Raw genomic sequence first — 21,016 nt, forward strand, 5'->3', positions numbered from 1 at the left:
GTAATCAACTTCCTTGAACCCTTACAAAAAACCTTGTGAGGTGATAGTACAAGTATTATTATCCCCATTTTACAGACGAAATTGAGGCGCAAAGGTTGACAGGCTTGCCCCAGGTCAGGCAGTTAATAAATGGTGGAGCCTAGGTCTTCCGTCTGGTGCTCTTCCCACTACCATGGGCTATCTCTCTTATACTGTCCCTTTTTTGGAATAATCTTGCCTTTGTGACTTAACTAATGGACCTGTGAGGTCTTGGAAAAGTCACTCTTGTAAAAGACCTCGTAAAATAAAGCAGTTGTACTAAGATCCCTTCAAGCTATGAGTCCGTGACTTGAGTGAGTGAGACAAGAATCACTTATTAAGTGCTTGCTATGTGCCAGGCACTGTGCTAAACACTAGGAATAGAAAAAGAGGCAAAAGACTGCTCCTGAAGTCACTCACAATCTAATGGGGGAGACGACACATAGACAAATGCATACAAACAGACTAAATACAGGCTAAATAGGAGAAAATTCAAAGAGAGAAAAGACTTGTATTTTTCCCCAAGATCTAGGTCTCTACCTATTTGCAAATGAGCCATTCGGGGACATCGATGAACTTTTTGCCGTCTAAGTCACCATTTAGCATACTATACTGGGGCTGGGTGGAATGGCTGATGTAAGGAAGACCTGAGTTGAAATCCTGTCTAAGCAACTTACTAGCTCCATCCTTGGATGTATCGCTTAATCGGTTTTGTGCCTTAGTTAACTCATCTGTAAAATGCAGAGAATCATAGCACTTACCTCAAAGATTGTAAGGATAAATTGAGGCAATAGACCCAAAGTGCTTTGTAAACCTTAAAGGGCTGTCTGGCCGCTTACCTCTCACACCCCAAGCAAGATTTATCCACACTAAAGCAGAAGAACCCTGCTTGCTGAGCTAAATTCTCCCCAGGGCTTTAGTCACACTCTTGAAGCAACCTGGGTGCTAAGGGACTTCCATTAACTCTTCGACAAAATGCTCTAAATAAATCCAGCTCGTTAAGAAACACTCTCTCCTCTGCTGTCTTTCTGGCTGTTGCATCTTCCCTTCCTCTACAAGAAGCCATCTGGAAACTCAAGCCAGGTCTCAAATAGCACTGAATGGAAAGACTCCTATGTGATAGCTGAGGATAGGGTTGAGGGACGTGCTGTGATGACTCCTAACAGAAGCAGCTCAAATTCATACGGTGCGCTGAGGTTTGCATGAAGCTTTTCTGTTTGCAGAGTGCTCATCTTATCCTGTGTGGTAGGTGTGATTATTTACACCCATTTTACAAATAAGGAAAATGGGGCTGAAAGGGGGCTTCCTGGTAGGAGTTGATGTGTAATCTGCACTCTGTTATTATAAATGATAGGTGAAAGGTGAACAGACTGCTTTCAAACACAGGCTAACCATAGTTTTATGGAGCTGAGAGCGACCTTAGAGATCATCTGACCTCTCTTATTTTGCAGCTGGAATAACTAAGGCCCAGAGAGGCTAGTTTGTGGCAAAGGTGAGATTAGAACCTTGTACCCCTGCACACAGAGTGCCCCTGCCCTTGCCCCTATCACAAGGGTGTATGGTCAGTGCTGTTTCTCCCTCTCCCCACTCGTTTTCCAGCTCATGAGAAAACATTCAACAACAAGACCGTGTAGACACGGCTTCCATGCAATGATTTAGCTCACAAGGTCCCATTCGGACTGTATGAAATTTAACACAATGTTCGGTCCTACCTCCTCCTGTGCCCTCCTGGTCTTCTTCTTCCTTCAGTAAGCGGCCGTTGGAATTATACCACTTGAAACGGGGATCAGGGATGCCGTGAACATTACAGTTGATCGAGGCACTTTTCCCTTCCTTGACAATCACATGGTCCACTCGGGCAGTAATGACAGGCATGGATCCCAAGACCATGTCTGTGCCGTTTAAAGTGCTGTTAGTTATATTCTTAGCTGCAGCAAGAGTTGCTAAGAGGCTTATTACAAAGGGCACAGGAGGCAAGAAGCATGCTCTCACGCTGCTCTGGAGTGGATTCATTTTTCTTTCTTTGCTCTGGAAGGCCACAGAGAGGTGGCTGGCCGATGGAAACTTCTATTTGGCCAGACGCTGTCCAGGGCAGGCCACAGGAAACACTTACCCTTGATCCATGGAGCTGTTCTTTGATTAAACAAGCCTATAAAAGATTACAGAACAACAAAAAAAGTACTTTATTATGGTAAAAACATTATTACATATTATATATATATATTATATATTGCTGAGAGACAACCCTTCACACTTCTCACCATATAGAGTTTACCTATAAATCCAAATTCCATGGATTGTAAATTAAAACTTCAAACAAGTCCTCTAATGACATATAAAGTCCTTTCACTTTATTTAGTTTTAAAGATATCGGGCTTTGGTTTTTGTTTTTAAAATAGCATCCTGGCTTTTCAAACAATATTCTTTAAAACTTCACCAAAGATCCTCCTACAAGGCCCCATCTTGGTGGGCAGTTGCACTGAGTTTTCAAATGCTAGGCCAAACTATAGCGAGCCCTGGTGGGTTCTAGTACACAGTTCAGAAGCATCTACTATGTGCCATGCAGAGACAGTGTGACATAATGAATAGAGAATTAGCCTAAGAGTCAGGAAGATCTGGGTTCGAGTCCTGGGTCCAATATATACTAGCAGGGGCAGCTAGGTGGCGCAGTGGATAAAGCACCGGCCCTGGATTCAGGAGAACCTGAGTTCAAATCTAGCCTCAGACACTTGACACTTACTAGCTGTGTGACCCTGGGCAAGTCACTTAACCCCCATTGCCCCGTAAAACAAAACAAAACAAAACAAACAATATATACTAGCAGGGTGACATTGGGCAAATCACTAACTCTCAGTGTCCCCAGGTACCTCTCAAAGAATATAAGATGGAGAGAGTGAGTGCTGATTGGTACTGGTAGAGGGAATTTCCTTGTAGCTTTCTCTGTTAATGAAATCATGTATTCATTAAAAAACTAATGTTCGGGGGCAGCTAGGTGGCGCAGTGGATAGAGCACTGGCCCTGGAGTCAGGAGGACCTGAGTTCAAATCCAGGCTCAGACACTTAACACTTACTAGCTGTGTGACCCTGGGCAAGTCACTTAATCCCAACTGCCTCACCAAGAAAAACAAAAACAACAAAAACAAAACAAAAAAACCCTAATGTTCTAACTATCTCTACATGTAACTGGAAAATAATAAAACATTTATATGGGAAAAAAACAAAACTAAACTAAAACAAAAAAACTTAATGTTCTGGGTGATTTGGATATATAGACACAAATGGAAATAAGACTTGCCCTGAAGAAGCTTCCATTCTACAACAGAAGTGTGTGTGTATATGTGTGCATGTGTAACTGTGGCTTCAAGTCTGGGGAATTTGCAAAAGACTTTACTCACTGGTTGAGGATTTCTTCCATCCTGCTTAAAGACAGGACACACATGGTGCCAGACCTTCTTCAGGTGGAAATACAGTAAGAGAAAAAAAAATGTGGCATATAGTAGACATAGGGGAAATCTGGAGCCTCAACATGTTCTTGATTTCCAGTCTGTCTCCCTTGGAACATCAGAGAATTTTCCCTCAGGTGAGATCAGAGTCCAACATGAGGTAACATATTTCACTCCCTGTGGGAGAGCTTATTTATTCACTCTGTGTACTGTCATGTATCTTCTGTACAATGTCTCTGATTTAGAAAAATGGTTTTACTTGCTATTTACTTGATTATTACTTATTACTTATTTACTTGCTACTTGCTATTTGTGATAGGCTTTTGTGTATTATGGGAAGCAGTCAAGTCTTTTGAATAAGCTCTGACCACCTTTTTCTCTTTAAGGCCTAGTGACCAGAAAAAATGGCTTGATCTCAAGAAAAATAACCTCCCCTAGACTAGCAGTAAGTGCGTGGGGGGGGGGGGGTGAAGTGGTGGGGGGGGGGGACAGATAGAGATCATTCTAGTCTAGTATCTATCCCCTCTCTGGGCAGGGTAGAGAGGCCAGTCTTGTGGTCCCTTCTCTCACTCCCTTCCTGGCAGGAATTGAATTTCCTTTTGAGCTTCATTTAGACAAATCTATGTGAAGATACACATAAAATACCCTCTTCCCTAAACAGACACACACAGGTGTGCATGCATGCACATGCACATACACCTGTGTGTTATATAAATTTCTGGGGGAAAGTATTAGCAGGAGGGGGGATTGGGAAAGGTCTCATGTGGGCATTGATGCTTGAGCTGAGCTTTAAAGGAATCTAGGCATTGTAGAAAATCTTAGAAAGGCTGTGAGGAGGGGCCTAGTGATGGAGTATATGTCTATTGTTTGAGGATAAGCCTAGTTAAGTCTAAGACTTGTCACCAGCTTGTCTGTGGAGGATAATAAATTTTTTAGCTCCACACACAGCAGCTCTCCAAGGTTTTGGATAAAGGGATAGATTGCTCTGTGCTTTGGTGGAGAGATTATCCTTGCTGCTGAAATCACAAATCCTTGAAGCATTTTTCAGAACTAGATTATAAAACACTTAAAATTTGGGGTGTTTGCACCCCCAGGGCTTAGCACAGGGCCTGGTCCCTGGTAGGTGTTTAAGAAATGCTTGTTGGGCAGCTAGGTGGTGCAGTGGATAAAGCATTGGCCCTGGATTCAGGAGGACCTGAGTTCAAATCCGACCTCGGACACTTGACACTTACTAGCTATGTGACCCTGAGCAAGTCACTTAACCCTCACTGCCCCACAAAAAAAAAAATGCTCGTTGACTGGTTGATACTTTAAAGTTCCCCCCTCTCCCCCTTCCCAGCTGTAATACTCTGTTTTCATAGTGTGCCTTCCAGGCTTTGAAATGCAATTTCGATATTTGAGTCTCATTTAGAATCACAAGCTCTCCTAACACAGGTGGGCATCACCACTATTACTCCCCTGTTATGCATGAGGAACCCCAAAGGGATAATGTTGGTTGCAGATTCCCAATTCACTCAGTAGGGAAGAAAACACTAGGCTCAGCATGTCAAGACTTTTGAGACTTCCAAGTTCTATCAACTTGGGCCTCTGGTGAGGCTAAGCCAGATGCACTATCACTGTGTGTCCAAGGGTGATAGGAAAGGCTTAAAGAAGGCTTGGCTATTTACAATGACCTTGCAGGGTTCTTCCTCCTCCCTCACTTGGCACTGAATTGTGGTTTTCCTACAGTAGAAGCATAGAGCAGCTTTCCAACCTCAAAAGAGTTTACTAAATTAAATATGCTTCCCTATCAGCTTTTCATTTAAAAGTCATGAAACTGCTAAATAAGTTCCTTTTTTTCCTATTTTTGCTCAAAATATCCTTATTAACATGTATACTTGAAATGGGTAAAATTAGATCAAGGAAAGGTTTTTTTTTTGTTGTTTCTTTTCTCTTTCTTTTAAAAATATGCTTTGTGATATGAGATAGCCCTCTGGGAGGGGGAAGGGGAAAGATACAAGAGGGAATTTAGATGGTAAGAAAATGAAATCTATCAATACAAAATTATGTTTTTTAAATTAGATCACTAAAAGAAATAATGAGTGTCTTTAAGAATATGGTCCACCTTTAGTGGCCCCAAGGCTAAAATGACAAAGGTAGGTAAGGGTCAGAGCACTGAATCTTGGAAGAGCAAAATCTAATAAAGGAACTAGGGTGAACTAGGGGCATAGTGGAGAGGGGAAGGGGTTCAGAGAGGCAGATTTCATAAGGAAACCTAACAATTGCAGCTGTTCTACAGTAGAATGATCTGTCTCAAGGAGTGGTTGTTTCCGTGGTGTTGGAGTTCTTTAAGCAAAGGCTAGGTGGCCTGTGTTTGGCAACTATTGACTACTTAGAGGTCATTCTCATTCAGGGATAGATTCAGGGTTGAATTAGTGATTAGCGGCCTCTGAAGTCCCTCCCAATTCTGACATTCTGTGAAGATTTTGTTCCTGTAAACGTGTGTGTGTGTGTGTGTGTGTGTATGTGTGTGTGTTTGGGGGAATCACACTTGTTATTTCATTGGTGTGGTGAACTTCTATAGGGGAAAGGCTCTTTACCCAAGTACTCTTCAATTTAATGGTCTTGAGGGTTGCCTAGGGCGGGCTTGTTAAACTTTTTTCCACTCAAGACCCCTTTTCACCTGAGAAATTTTTACCCGACCTTGGGTATACGGGTACCTAAAATAGGTATACAAATCAAATATTTACTGCCAATTTTTTTGTGACCCCCACATTGAATTACTTGATCCCATATGGGGTCTTGACCCACAGTTTAAGAAGCTTTGGCTGAGGGGACTGACAGTTTGTCGGTTAATAAGCACTTACTATGTACCAACCTCTACGCTAAGCGCTGGGAGTACACATACAAGCAAAAGAGACTTTCTTCCTCCTGGTGGGGGAAGACACACATAAAGCATGGATGGTCTGGGCCTGTCTTCTCAGTGGAGGTTCTGGGAGGAAGTCCCCAGTGAGAAAAGGGGACCAGAAGGGCATCGAGAGAAAGCGAAGTCTGAAAGGCTTCACGAAAGTCAAGCCCATTCACTCAGTGCATCAGAGGGGCAACTTGAACCCAGGCTTTTTTGTGGCCCAGTTCTCTATTCACTACCCCATCCTGTCTCCTTCACACGTGCATATTAAAGATAGGAAATGGGTGGTAGTGGGGGTGGAACTGATTGAGGAAGATATATTCAGTGGAAGAAGATAGATATTTCAAGAGACTATATATCTACTAAAGCTGGATCTATTTTTCATTTTGAATTCTTCATGCTCTATTGTTTGCCTTCTCAAAGGGAGGGGTGAAGGGAGGGAGAGAATTTGGAACTCAGAATTTTTAAAAATGTCAAGATTTTTTTTTGCATGTAATTGGGGGATATTTAACAAAATAAATAAAAATATATTTTAAAAAGAGAAAATTCTTTATGCTAGCAAAAACAAAAACAAAACCACGGGAAGGGAACAATTCTCCTATTATGTTCTAGTAATGTCTGTAGTTGCTTTGAGCCCCAAACACAGTTATTGTTCTGCAATGACATGCCATGTCTTTGGAGGTCTCATGATGCGGATTTTCATCTCCATGCCATGATTTCCCCGGGTAAACCGATTATTCCCCTCACAAGGAGAAAAAGAGCTTTGGCTTTCAAATGACACACGTGAAGCAGATTGTTTAATTCACAGGTTGTTTGCAACAAAGAATGCCTTAACTAATGAATGCGCTGCCGATGCTCATTTAGGATTCAAACTAAGTATTGAACCGATTGACAATAAACCAGCTTGTGGATTTTAGTGAGTTGAGAGTGCACTGGGTTTCGCTCTACAGGCAACTCTATTGTGGTTGTTGCTTTATACTGGAGTCAATTTATTTGTCACCAAACGGCTGGAATGTAGAAAAATAAAGTCATGATTTAGATGCATGTAAATATTGTTTATATTTGCACACACACATGGGAAGCTTCTTAAGTGCTGTATTTCCTTGTCTCTTGAATTGCTTATGATCTCTTTAATTGTCAGAGTCCATTACTTTGTGGTTAAGTACCAAAGCCCACAGGAATTAAGCTACCAAGTCATTCCTAGGGAGGTGCCACCCAGATAACTCAGAGTAAGTACAAGCAATGTCAGGAAGGGCGGAGCCAGACGCAACACCAGGGTGAGACCAAAGATCATCGGGGAAAGATGGTGAAGAATGCTGGTTCTGGAAATGTACTCACTGCAGGCTTTTTATCTGCATCTATCCACACACCCAGGGGGACACCTGCACGCGTGTGGGACAATGTATGTGGTCCGTACCTGCGTGCTCCACCTAGGACTAGACGCACTATCTCTCAGGCCCCCTGATATTAGAGGAGGTGGGTGGGCACTTCCACTTTCAGATTTTCTCTCTGCCTCCATCAGTTCAGCAATTTTTCCTCTTCTGCATGTCCCACCAGCTGGATTTCTAACTACCCAGACCCCGGCAGCACTTATGCAAAGTACCACCCCAACGCCCCGGGTCATCCCCTCTCCTTTCCCAAAGAGTTCAGAATCTGGACTGAACTCTCTGTCGATCCCAGCTCCTGTCCTTTATACTCGAGGACTTCAGGATACCTGCCATGGTCCCCTTAAGGATCCTGGCCTCTCAATTCACCAGCCTCTTAAACCTCCACGATTTACACCTTCCCTCCAAGTCAGACGCTCACAAGGCTGTTCACACCCTTGATCTCACCATCACCCATACATGTTTTATTGACGTGATCAAGGACGCTGAAATTTCTCTATGAGTGATGAACGCAGGGAAGACAGAAGCACAGGATCATAGTTTTAGAGCTTGAAGGAGTCTTAGAAAACATCTAGTAAGTCCCTTCATTTTACAGAAGAGGAAACTGAGGCCCTGAGAGGTTGAGTAGTTTGCCTGGGGCGAGAGGGGGTACATGAGAAAGGAAGGATTTTAGGGGCAGCTAGGTGGCACAGTGGATAGAGCACCGGCCCTGGAGTCAGGAGGACCTGAGTTCAAATCCGGCCTCAGACACTTGACACTTACTGGCTGTGTGACCCTGGGCAAGTCACTTAGCCCTCACTGCCCCACCAAAAAAAGAAATTGGTGACTGAGAAAGGGAGGATTTTAATCCATGCTCTTCAGTTCTAAATTCATCACTTTTTCCACAGAACCAACCCACATCCAACCATAATCTACTCTTTCCATCTCACACTGCTCATTCTTCCTAAACATACCCTTCATTCCCAGCATGACTTCTAGTCTCTGACCCTCACTGCTCTCCTAGGAGGTCACTTATCTCTAACTTCATCCTCCTTGTTTCCTAATCTTTACCCAAGAGCTCATCAATTTAAGCAAATATAATCAATTCCCTGAATCCCTTGCCTCCTGTCTAATTGTGCCTTGCCAACCCCCAAACCTGGATTATCTTATCCCTTTCATTTGCCTTCTCTGGTCTTATTCATGTACTGTTTACCAACAGTGGAGGCAACTCGACACTAGAATGTTGGGCCCTAATGGGCATAACTGGGCCCTAACATGGCAATCTTTTTATTCTTCCCTAATTTACTCTCTATCATAGAGTGGTTTTTCCAAATCTCTTCTTCCTCAAGTCTCACACACCATCCCTCCCTCCTTCTTCCTTCCTACTCAGTAGAGGACCTACCCACATACTTTACTAAGAAGTCTCCCTAATTCTATATCTCAAGTTCCTCTGACATCATCCCCAATTCTCTCCACCTTCTCTTTAGTCTCTGATGAAGAGGTAGCTCCTCTCCCCGTCAAGCCTGAACAATCCCCCTACTGAGGCTTTCATTCCTATCCCCTCCCATCTCCTCCAACTCATGCTCCTCTCATCCCCTCTCTCTTCAATTTCTCTCTACCCACTCTACTCTTTCCTTGCTGCCTGCATACCCACCATTACTACATCTGTAATAAACTTTTGCTTGATCCTATTTATGTCCCTTTAAGCTATCACACACTCTCTCTCTCTCTCTCTCTCTCTCTCTCTCTCTCTCTCTCTCTCTCTCTCTCTCTCTCTCTCCTCTTTCACAGTCAAACAACTAGAAAAAACTGTTTACACTTGTTGCCTGCATTTCTTGTGGAAGGTAGAACCTTTAGCTGATACTCTTAGGAAGCTAGGGAATCCAGGAGCTAGAAGAGATGAGGAAGGAGTTCCAGGTAGGGAGAGCAGCCAGTGAAAATTCACGTTTGGGAAACAGAGTGTAGGATGTAAGGAACAACAACGAGGTCAGTACCACTGGTCATATATGGTGGGGAGTTAGGTATAAAAAGACTGGTAAGCTGGGAAGGGATCAGTTTATGAAGGGCTTTAAAAGCCAAACAGATGATTTTATATTTGATCATGGAAATAATGGGGAGCCCCTGAAGTTTACTGAATAGAGGGCTGATGGGGTCAGACCTGCAAAGACCAGTTTGATAACTGAGTAAAGGATGGATTGGAGAGGAGAGACTTGAGGCTGAGAGACTGACTGGCTATTGTGATGCCCAGTCAGGAGGTGATGAGGGCTTGGATCAGAGCGGCCTCACCAACTCCCTGCTGGACATTTGGAACTGAATGTTCTATATACATCTCAAACTCAGCATGACCTAAACAGAACTTAGTATATTTTCTTCCAACCCCTTCTCTACTTCCTGCAAGCCAGGAAGGTTCACAACCTTGGAGTCACGATCAATTCTTCACACTCCCTTACCCTTTCCCATATCCAGTCAACTGTGAAATCCTGCTGATTTTATGGAATCAACTGCAGAGAGCACTTCGTCCAAATTCCTCATTTGACAGAGAAAGAAACTCTGGCTAAGCGAGAGTATGTTACTTGCCCCCAGGGTCATTCACTAAATCAGTGATAGTCTGGTCAACTGTGTGCCTAACACTGTGATGTGTGCGCTGATGATAGAGATGAAGTTCATGATAGATACCCCCAAGAAACTTAATATGTCACCTGCAAAGAATATATTTGCACATGAAACAGAAAAGCAAGGGGAGGTGGCACAGTGGATACAGCAGTAGACTTGGCGTCAGGATAGAACTGGGTTAAAACTCGGTCCCAGATACTCATCAGCTGTATGGCTCTGGGCAAGTCCCTTAACCTCTCTCAGCCTCTGTGCAATGGGGGTAATAATAGCACCTACCGTCCAGGGGTGTTGTGAGATAATATTTGTGAAGTGCTTTGTAAACTTCAGAGTTAAATAAATTTTAGCTATGATGATGATGAAACAATTAGGGAAATACTCTATTCAAGCTCCAAAATGGACTGACAGTCATTAAGTGCAATTAAATTCATCAAACCTATACTAAGTGCTTAATGTGCACAAAGCACTATAGGGCTAGGCTCTAGGAATATCAGGTTTTAAAATAACCTAGTCCCAGACCTAGGAATTTCCATAGGAGATAACTATGAACTGTGAACTGAAATTTTTTAAAAAGTGGGGGGGGGGTTCCGATTTTTCCATCATAACCCCTGCTAAAATTATGCCAAAGGGCGAGATGATCTTCAGTGATTATACTTAAATTTAAGGAACTGCACCTAGATGAAAACTACCGATTAATGAAAATTGTTTTAGGTTGAGCTAGATCCAGCTGACCATTCAAAGTTAGAAGGGCTTTGGAGAAACAAGGTATGCATCCTATGGCCTGAAACTCCAAGCCCTGGTTTTACATGAAACTAGGTAACTAGGTTTGTTTTCATAGATATTCACACACACACAGAGAATATAGCTTATGTTTAGGTCTCTAGAGAAAAAGTGAAAGGAGTCCTCAGTTCCTATGCAAGCATTGAAGCTGACAATCCAATACTATATTCAGAAAAACCTTTATTTCACCCTACAGAAAAAGCAACACACCAAGGCCTTACACCCAAACCCAAAGCAGTTAAGACAAATCTCCTTCCCTCTGCAATGAACCCCACCTCTATTCAGAAACATTCATACTCCTCCAGACTCTTAGTGCTACCCAGCAATTGTAGCTTCCCGAAAAACAGGAAAACATTTAGAGTTGATAGAGACTTGACTTCTCACCCTCCAGGAAGCACCAACTCCCCAGAATGCATTCAGACATTAGAAAAATACTATACAAATGAAATAAAAGTTGTTTTGTATGTCAGTTCACGATCTATTACCTTAGAGACAAACACATGGCCAGTTCAGGGAATTGTACCATGCCGCTGTGGATAATGTTTCAAGAACTAAGAAAATATACCACGAGTACAAACGATCTAGCAGCTTGAAATAAAGCTCGACAAAGCATAAGAACAAAGAACACAGATGCCAAACCCTGCCAAAACCAGGGTTTAGCAGAAAGTACAATGAGTAAATTGTTAAGCTTCATGTGACTGTCTGTGGCCTCTGGGAAAACTTCTTGAGGTTAGCTTATTTCTACAAATAATACTGAAATGAAAAGATTTAGCAAGTAGCTGATCTTCCTTCTATCACATGGTCCCTGCCCCTTTCAATGGTATAATTTTATACCTAAATTCTGTTAAGATATAGGCTTAATGAACATCGTGTCTCTGTACCTATGGGTAAGCATGACTGTTGTCCGGCCTATATGTTCTCTGGCGTTCAGGGGAGAAGAGGAATGAGACAGTGGCGGGGCGGGGCGGGGGGGGGGGGGAGCCTCTTGTTTCAGAGTATTTGGAATTGTATGAATATCTTTTCCTTGGTCGTGTTGACTATATTTTCTCCCATCCTCAATGCTAAGTGATCCTAGAAGTTACCTAAAGTTGTGTGTTCTATCCAGCCCTGGTCTTCATACCCAGGATGATTGCTCTAATGATCACTGATACCTTTATGTATGCACCGGCATGACTAAAAAGAATATGTTTTGACTTAGACGGTGGCAATGGCCACCACATGCACAGCTGGTGCTCTCAGCGATACTCCTATGATTAAGTATAAATCTTTATCCATGTCATGCCCACCAACCATGAATGTTCCCCATAACTCTGTCCTGAATCCTCTTCTCCCTCTATACCATTTCGCTCGGTGATCTCTTCTCCTTCCTTGAATTCAATGATCATGTTTATGATGATGATTCTCAGATCTTATTATCCAGCCCACACCTCTCTCTTGATCTCCAGATTCACATTTCCAACTGCCTATTGGACATCTCAAACTGAGTGTACTAGAGACATTGTACATTTAACACCTCTAAACACCGAACTCATTCTTCTCCCCTCGAGTCCTCTCTTTCTCCTCTCTTTGCTTTTACTGTGGAGGGCACCACCAGCCTCTCATGACATGGGATCACAACCTAGGTATCATGCTCCACTCCTCATTCTCTGCCCATTCCCCTTCCCCTACTCACAGCCAATCTGTGGTTAAGGCCTGCTGATTTTACCTTCCTAACATCTCTTGTATATGGGTCCTCTCCCCCAACTTCTAATACTGCCACCACTCTAGTTCTGGTCTTCATTACTTCTTTCCTGGACTACTGCAATGGCCTACTGGTCAGTCACTCTTCCTCAAATCTCTGCCCACTCCAGTTCATCTTCCACTCAGCTTTCAAATTGGTTTTCTTTTTTTTTCTTTTTTCCTTTCTTTTTTTAATAATAAACTTTTTTTTTTTTTTTTTTTTGGTGAGGCAATTGGGGTTAAGTGATTTGCCCAGGGTCACACAGCTAGTAAGTGTTAAGTGTCTGAGGCCAGATTTGAACTCAGGTCCTCCTGAATCCAGGGCCGGTGTTCTATCCACTGTGCCACCTAGCTGCCCCTACTAATGAACTTTTTATTTATAGTTTTGGGTTCCAATTTTTATCCTCTTTCTCTTCCTCCCCTCCCCCCTCCCTGAGGTGACAAGCAATCAGATATGGGTTATACATGTTTGATTATGTAAAACATTACCATATTTATCATTTTGTACAAGAAACTTGACAAATTGGTTTTCTTATGACTTAGTTGATAAGTCTTAGTTGCCTGAAGTTCAGAGAGATTAGTCCACTTGTCCATTGTCACACAAGGAGTGTGTGTCAGAGAGCATCTCTGAATCCATTTCTTTCTGACTCTAAGATTAACTCACATGTTACCTCTTACTTCAGTTAGACTCCAAGTTCCATCAGTGTAGGGACTATTTCATTTTTTGGCAGCTAAGGGGCAGAGTGGATAAAACACTGAACTTCAGGTTCAGGAAGATCTGAGTTCAAATTCTGCCCAGATACTTACTAGCTATATGGCCCTTAATCTCTTTGAGCTTCAGTTTTCCCATCTGTAAAGTGGTGATAATAATAGTACCACCCTCACAAAACTTGTGAGAATCAAATGAGATAACATGCAAAACAATCCATAAACTTAAAAAAACAACATTGTTTCTAGCTATTATTATTCTGACTGTATCCCTATTTGTATTATTTTGTCTTAAGCACCTACGAACTTAAGTGCTAGGTAAATGGTAGATACTTAAATGCACAATAAATTATTATTGATTGATAGTTGATCAGTAATGACAGAAAAAAAACACCAAATAATTTTTTCAAATGGGTAAATTTCTCCTCACCTTCTGCCCTCCCCAATTAAAAAAAAGCACGGATTTAAACATGAACAAGAACTCTATAGGGTAAGATGGGGTGGGGATTGTAAACCACCCAAGTGGAAGGAATCCCCCCAAAACATAAGATCACAGATCGACCCAAGTAATATACCATTTTAGTCTCTATAACCGTTTGCAAGAGCCACAAATAAAACTAATCCCTACGGCATCAGTCTTCTCCCTCCTGCTCAGTTTTAAATACTCATGGTCAGTTCTGAGCAAGGACAATAGACACCCAATTCCACTTGCCAGGGTAATGTGCAGAACAAGCATGTTCCCACAGGCATCCCTCCGGCCTCCAGAAATAGTCATCCAGGCCTTTGGTTGCAAATTAGAAAGGCCCCTATCCCAGCATCGAAGGGCGAATCACTGGTTATGGGCACATGGTCTTCCCCACTGTCTGTGTGTATAAGTTTCTCAAGCCTAGAGAGAATATCCCCACCACCCAGCTCCACACTAAATATGGGGTGCTGTGTGAAGGGATGGGCATGATTTAATGGCTTCCACCCACTGGAGGGCAATGGATTAAAGTAATCTTTGGTATGCCTCCAAAGAGTTAAGATCATAAGATTATAGATTTAGAGTTGGTAGGACCTAAGAGGCATCTAAGAGGCCGGTATTTTAAGAGGGGAGGAAGCTGAAGCCCAGGGAGGTGATAAATGACTTGCATAAGGGCATGGCTAGTAATAACCAAAAGTGAGATTTCATTCCAAGTCCTTTGATTCAGGAGTCAGTGTTCTTTCTACTTTGCTATGCCCTCCCCTCTAAGTCATTAATTTCAGTACTTCAAGCCTTGATGAAGCATTGGAATAGGGTCTTAATGGAGGCTAAAGTGCCCATTTTGGTTAATAATTCACTTATGGACCTTATGACCTATTTACTCATCAGTGACCAGGCACAAACTGTGATTTCTAGGCTCAGAGTGACCCAGAGGATCCACTGGTAGATGCTGACCCTGTCCTTTTCACCTTTTTCATAATTATGAGCAGCCCCTGTTCAGCACTGATGGGTGAGATGGAGGGACAAGGACCAATAACAGTGGGTGTGCCAAGAAGAAAAATACATTTTCTTAAAATAAGCTGTTTTGTTTTTCAAACATAATATAATAAGTAATACTTATTATAAGATTTGGAAAGCATTTTACATATCTCATTTGATTCTCAAAACAAACCTATGAGGTATGTAGCTATCTTTATCCTGTTTTATACATAAGTAAACTGAAGCTGAGGTTAAGGGTGCAGGGTCACACAGCTAGTAAGTATCCAAGGCAGAATTTGAACTCAGCACTCTGACTCCAAGTCCGGAACTCTATCTACTGTACTGCCTAGCTGCTTCTGAAACAAGGATCTGTCAAACTCAGGGTCCTAACAGCCCTATCTTAAAAGACTTAAATTAATTTTTACCCAGAGGAATACACTGGGGACAAGTTCTCAGTTGTTGATTGTAATAATAGGTAACTTTTATATAGTGCTTACTATGTACTAAGGCACTGTACTAAGTGCTTTATGAATATTATTTCATTTGATCCTCACAGCAACCCTGGGAGGCAGGTGCTATTATTAGCCCCAATTTGCAGAGGAGAAAAACCAGGCAAACAGAAGTTAAATGACTTGCCTCTGTTCACACAACTAGTAGGTGATGGAGGCAGTATTTGAACTCAGGTCTTTCTGACTCCAGGCCTATCACTCTGTGCACTATGGTGCCACCTAGCCGTCCCTTGAGTTATTCATCTTGTTCTTCAGCTTGGTCAGTTCCCATGATTTCAGTGTTAATTTCATATAAACATTCTTTTAAGAGATGGTATTCAAAGGAGCAGCTTTTTGCCTATCTATAAGGGACAGATGCAAAAGATGATTTTAATTTGGCAATCACCCCAAACGAAGGTTTCACACTGTTAATCTGTTACTGAATATAAGGGCCAGATAACCTTGAGAATTTGAAGAGACTTAGATGAGTTACTGTTGCTACAGTACAGTAAAGTACAGTAAAGAAAATGGCATTCCCTCTCACCACTCCCTCCTTCTCCATCCCTGCTGGAGGGGAAAGTGCATTTATATTGAAGTTTGTCATTTAGATAAAATCATTACCATTTGATTTTTGAAAAACTAGTTGGGCATCTCTCTGGATTTCTTATTATTTCAATGTGATGTCTTCTATCAGCCAGAAGAGATGGTTATCAGAGAAAAGGCAACTGGAACAGCTCCAGAATTTCAGGGGAGGGTTGGGGTGGGGGGTAGTTTGTTTATGCAGCAGTTAACTTAGCATAAACAGGCCCTTAAAATTTTTTTCTCCTTGGGGTCTAGAATTAAATCATATGCCACAGAATCTATTTAATCCCATACATGTTCAAATATGCCTTTAACCTATACAGTGGAAAGAGGGTGGGGCAGCTAGATAGTGCAGTGTATAGAACACTGGCCCTGGATTCAGGAAAACCTGAGTTCAAATGTGGCCTCAGACACTTGACACTTACTAGCTGTGTGACCCTGGGCAAATCACTTAACCCCAATTGGCTCACAAAAAACAAACAACCCAAAAAGAAAAAAAAAAGAGGGCACAACTTGGGATTCAGAGGAGCTGAATTCAAATTTTGATTTAGCCACTTACTAGATGTATGAATTTGGACAGGTACCTTTTGGCCTCAGATTTCTTTTCTTTCTTTTTCTTTCTTTCTTTCTTTCTTTCTTTCTTTCTTTCTTTCTTTCTTTCTTTCTTTCTTTCTTTCTTTCTTTCTTTCTTTCTTTCTTTCTTTCTTTCTTCCTTCCTTCCTTCCTTCCTTTCTTTCTTTCCTTCCTTCTTTCTTTCTTTTTTGCAGGGCAATGAGGGTTAAATGACTTGCCCAGGGTCACACAGCTAGTAAATGTCAAGTGTCGGAGGCTGGATTTGAACTCAGGTCCTCCAGAATCCAGGGCAAGTGCTTTATCCACTGTGCCACCTAGCTGCCCTGGCCTCAGATTTCTTATTTGTAAAATGCAGGTAATGGACAAAATGGCCTTTGAGATACCTTTTATCTCTAGATGTGTGAAGATTCCTTGCTACATAGATAGTTGGTGCCCCCTTGAAGAGATCCTTAGAGATCATTTAGTTCAACCCTTCATTTTATGGTTAAGGAAGTCAATAAGTTGTTCAGGTGATCCCTCACTGGTGCCCAGGAATCCTTACAATCACCTCTTGCTGACTCTAAGATGGTAAATTTAGAGCTTGGAAGCACTGTAGAAATTATTTAGTCCAATCCAGTGGTTTTACATATCAAGAAAATAAGACCTACAGAGATTAAGTGAAGTACACAAAGACCCATGGGTGGTACTGCATGGTTTTGAACCCAGAGTGCTTTCTCTTGCAGCAACTCTGCCTCCGAAGAGTTGCCTGGGGCTCAGAAAGGCAAAATGAGTCCTTCCTGAATGTCTCATAATGTCTGATTACTGTTTCCTAACCTTTTCTATTCTCTTCAAACCTTTAACTCAACCCCTGCCTTCTTCACTGTCAACAGTGTGTCTCTTTCCTGATTTTGTGAAAAACAGAAGTCATCCCAAGTGAATTACCTCAGTGGGCTTCTCTCTAGCTCAAAATCTCTCAGCATCTCGGTATTTTCTCTTCTCTTTCATTCCCATCTCTTGAGCAAGAACTATCCCTCTTCTGTGCTGCTAAGGATACCCTCTACTTGTATAAACCATCTATCTCTAGTCCCTCCTCACTGGAAAATTGGACTGTTCCAGGAGCCATCCAGGGCTTACCTTGCCTGGTTCCCGGCTTTTACGGCACTTCCTGGATGTGATGTGTACAGATGTGCTACCACTTATGAACCTACCAACCCCTTCCCTCTTTAGAGCTCCTTTATCTTTCCCCCATAAAATATAAGCACCTTGAAGGCAGGACTTGTTGCTTGCTTTTATTTGTAACTCCAGTGCAGCATAGCACAGTGTCTAGCACATAGCAAGTTCTTCATAAATGTGTAATCCATTCATCTATCCATCCCCTCTCTCTCTCTCTCTCTCTCTCTCTCTCTCTCTCTCTCTCTCTCTCTCTCTCTCTCTCTCTTCCCCCCCCCCCATCACATCCTAGCCCATCCCCTCATCTTCAGGATCTTGTTCCCACAATGACTTTCCAAATTCAGTCTTTCTCTCTTTCCTGCTCCTTTCCATCTGTCTACACATATGTTCTGGCCTCTCCACTACTAAAGAAATCCTTTCTCTGTCCCTGCTGCCCCCTCATCTGTGAACCATTGAATAATCTGCTAGAAATACAACTTCATAGGAATATCTGAGTTCAGAACCAGAGCAATGACTAGAAAGGAACAAAAAGGATGACTTGTGCTGATCCTAACAATTAGAATTGTCCAAGTGAGAAGGGGAGGAGAGGTTCTCTTTTCTTGGAGTCTTCAAGTAGAGACTGGACGACTGCTATGTGCAGTATGTAATAATGGAGATGTCCTTGGTGTCAGACCAGATGGCCTCTGAGATTCTGTCTAATTCTCAAGTTCTGCGATTCTATTTCCTAAGAGGGAAAGGTAGGAGAAAGCCAAAAAGGATTCCTTTATACTGTGTGGGGTGAGGAAGCCACATTCTTTTCTTGGTCCCTTCAGACTTGACTCCCAGACACTGCAAGGCCTGATCATACCTCTCTGGCTCTGTTATTCCTAAGCAATAAAGAACCCCTGTATCTTTCTGTTTCTGGTCACATTGTTTCCCCCATTCCTTCCTGAGATGCAGAAATCCAATGAATCCTGACCCCTGTTTTCACAGTATTACTGCACTTTAATAGAGGGATGTCTACTCTGAATACTAAATTGTTGAGGGGGAGGGAAGGAGTGGTGATAGAAGTGTCAGGATGATGTTGGGACAGAGCCCTTGCAAGAGTACACTTGGGAAATGTCTGCTTAATAGTTCAACACAGAAACATTGAAAAGACTTCCATGAACTGATGCAAAGCAAAGTCAGCACAGCCAAGAAAACAGACAAGAGACATAAATAGAAAATATAACCATAACAAAAGAGTTCATAAAGATGGTGACATAAATATTGCAAAATTATCAAGAACCAGAAGCCTAGCTCCAAAGAAGAGATGGGAGAAGATTCCTTTACAGAGGGTGTGTGTGTGTGTGTGTGTGTGTATGTGTGAGTGAGTGAGAGAGAGAGAGAGAGAGAGAGAGAGAGAGAGAGAGAGAGAGAGAGAGAGAGAATGGGGAATTACAGGATCAGAACATTGCATATAACATGATTTTTAAATATAGTGATTTTGCTGATTTTTTTCCTCTTTTCATTAAAAAAATTGTTATGGAAAATAGCTGGGAATGGGGAGTGGGAGGTGAGGGAGCAAGGATACCAGTGGATACCTAAGTGATGTTAAAAAAAGATATCAATAAAAATTTATTTTAAAATTCAATTCACCAAACATTTATTAAACACCTACTATATGTAAGGCATTATGCTAGGTGGGAGCAATAAGATATTTTTAAAACGTTAAAAACTGAATAAATAAAAACAGCTCCTGATATCAAACACACTCTAAAGGCTAGACTATTCACATTTATATTCCATCATTCAGTTTCACAAATATGGGAACCCCCTCTTCCAAAACAAACCCCTTTAGATCATATCACTATCTTTAACATCTATATCATAACTTAGAGAAGTACCTGGGGGTCAAAGAGGTTAAACAAATTGCCTATGGTCTCATAATTGTTAGAAATGAGATTGGAACATAGGTCTTCCTATCTCTAGCACCATATCCAACAAACCAGAGTATGCCTCTTAGGAAACATCTGATTTATAGAAAATTCTTTATTTGATCTTCTCTTTATTTTTGTTATCTAAGCACTGGACATGCCATTTTAAGGGCTATAACCATTTTAGGTTCCATTAATGTAAATACTTAATTGATCAGAAAGCTATTTCATTAGGAGCTTGATGGTCCAAGGAATGAACTTAGAAGTTAATAAAGATGTGACACGTGTGTAGTACTCATCCTTTTTAACTTTGGTTACAACAGGGACAGGAATGACACTATGCAGTCATTCATAATTTTAAAAAAATTTAAATCATACTACTGGGCTATAAGAAATGATGAATCTGATGATCTTAAAAAACATGGATAGACTTGCATGAAATAATGAAGCACGAAATGAGTGGAACCAAGAGAAGATTGTATACAGTAACAGCATTATTGTTTTAAGAATAACTTTGAGAGACTAAGTCATTTTGAGTATTATAAATGTCCAAATTAACTACAAAGGACATATGAGGAAAATGCTATCTACATTCAGAGAAAAAACTGTTGAATAGAAGCATGTATAGAATAGTTTTACATATATATATGTGTGTATATATCTATACGTCTATACATATATAGATATATATTTGTGTGTAATGGTAGCCATCTCTTGGGGGAGCGCAGGGAAGGAAGAAAAAAAAGAAAGTTACATGGTGACTTTAATATATATTTTAAAGGAAGAGCAAATTGTACATAATAGATTTGAAGTTTCATGGGCAAAAAAAAAGGAGTATTCAGAAAAAAAATTTAAAAATTAAAAAATCATACCAATAATTTGGATGATATAGAGAACTCTCAGTTGAGGACATGTCTGCTGCCATTGTGGACAGGTAACTTAGAAGTCTCTAACTTAGAACGTTAGGGAATTTTTAGGAGCCAATGCGAAGTTAAATGATTTGTCAGGGGTCAACACAGCCAGTACCTGTGTTTCTGGCTCTCTTCATTAACCCAAGTTGTCTTTCAGCTTATAAATGTGTAATGCCTTGGGAGAAAGATTGCCACAGTATCTGGCAATAGTTTGCATTTAATAAGTGCTGGTTACATGGTTGATTGATTCTCATTTCTATTAATTTTAATAAATATGAATAACCCCCAATTTATGAACTCATATCTCAAAATTCTATAGGTTGTTTTGAATGTGGCATGCATTTTCTCACAAAAATGATAAAGTGGTAGGCTACCATAGCTGAAGAATAGGATTAATAATAGGGATCAATCTCTTTTCTCACTTGAGCAGGGAATCCCCTGCAGAGCA

At 41.4% G+C, this 21,016-nt stretch overlaps 1 protein-coding gene across 2 annotated transcripts in view; it reads right to left on the bottom strand.

Annotated features, from left to right (window-relative positions):
* MFAP3L (microfibril associated protein 3 like) overlaps positions 1-21,016 on the bottom strand; it is a 75,665-nt gene that overhangs the window by 36,818 nt on the left and 17,831 nt on the right. For both annotated transcript variants that reach the window (XM_043971078.1, XM_043971077.1), the window contains exon 2: positions 1,731-2,167. In XM_043971078.1, coding sequence (XP_043827013.1) covers positions 1,731-2,031 — 301 coding nt within the window. In that variant the 5' untranslated portion in view covers positions 2,032-2,167. The remainder of the gene's footprint in view (positions 1-1,730; positions 2,168-21,016) is intronic.

This window comes from Dromiciops gliroides, chromosome 6 (genome assembly GCF_019393635.1).
Source record: "Dromiciops gliroides isolate mDroGli1 chromosome 6, mDroGli1.pri, whole genome shotgun sequence".
Classification (NCBI taxonomy): Eukaryota; Metazoa; Chordata; class Mammalia; order Microbiotheria; family Microbiotheriidae; genus Dromiciops; species Dromiciops gliroides.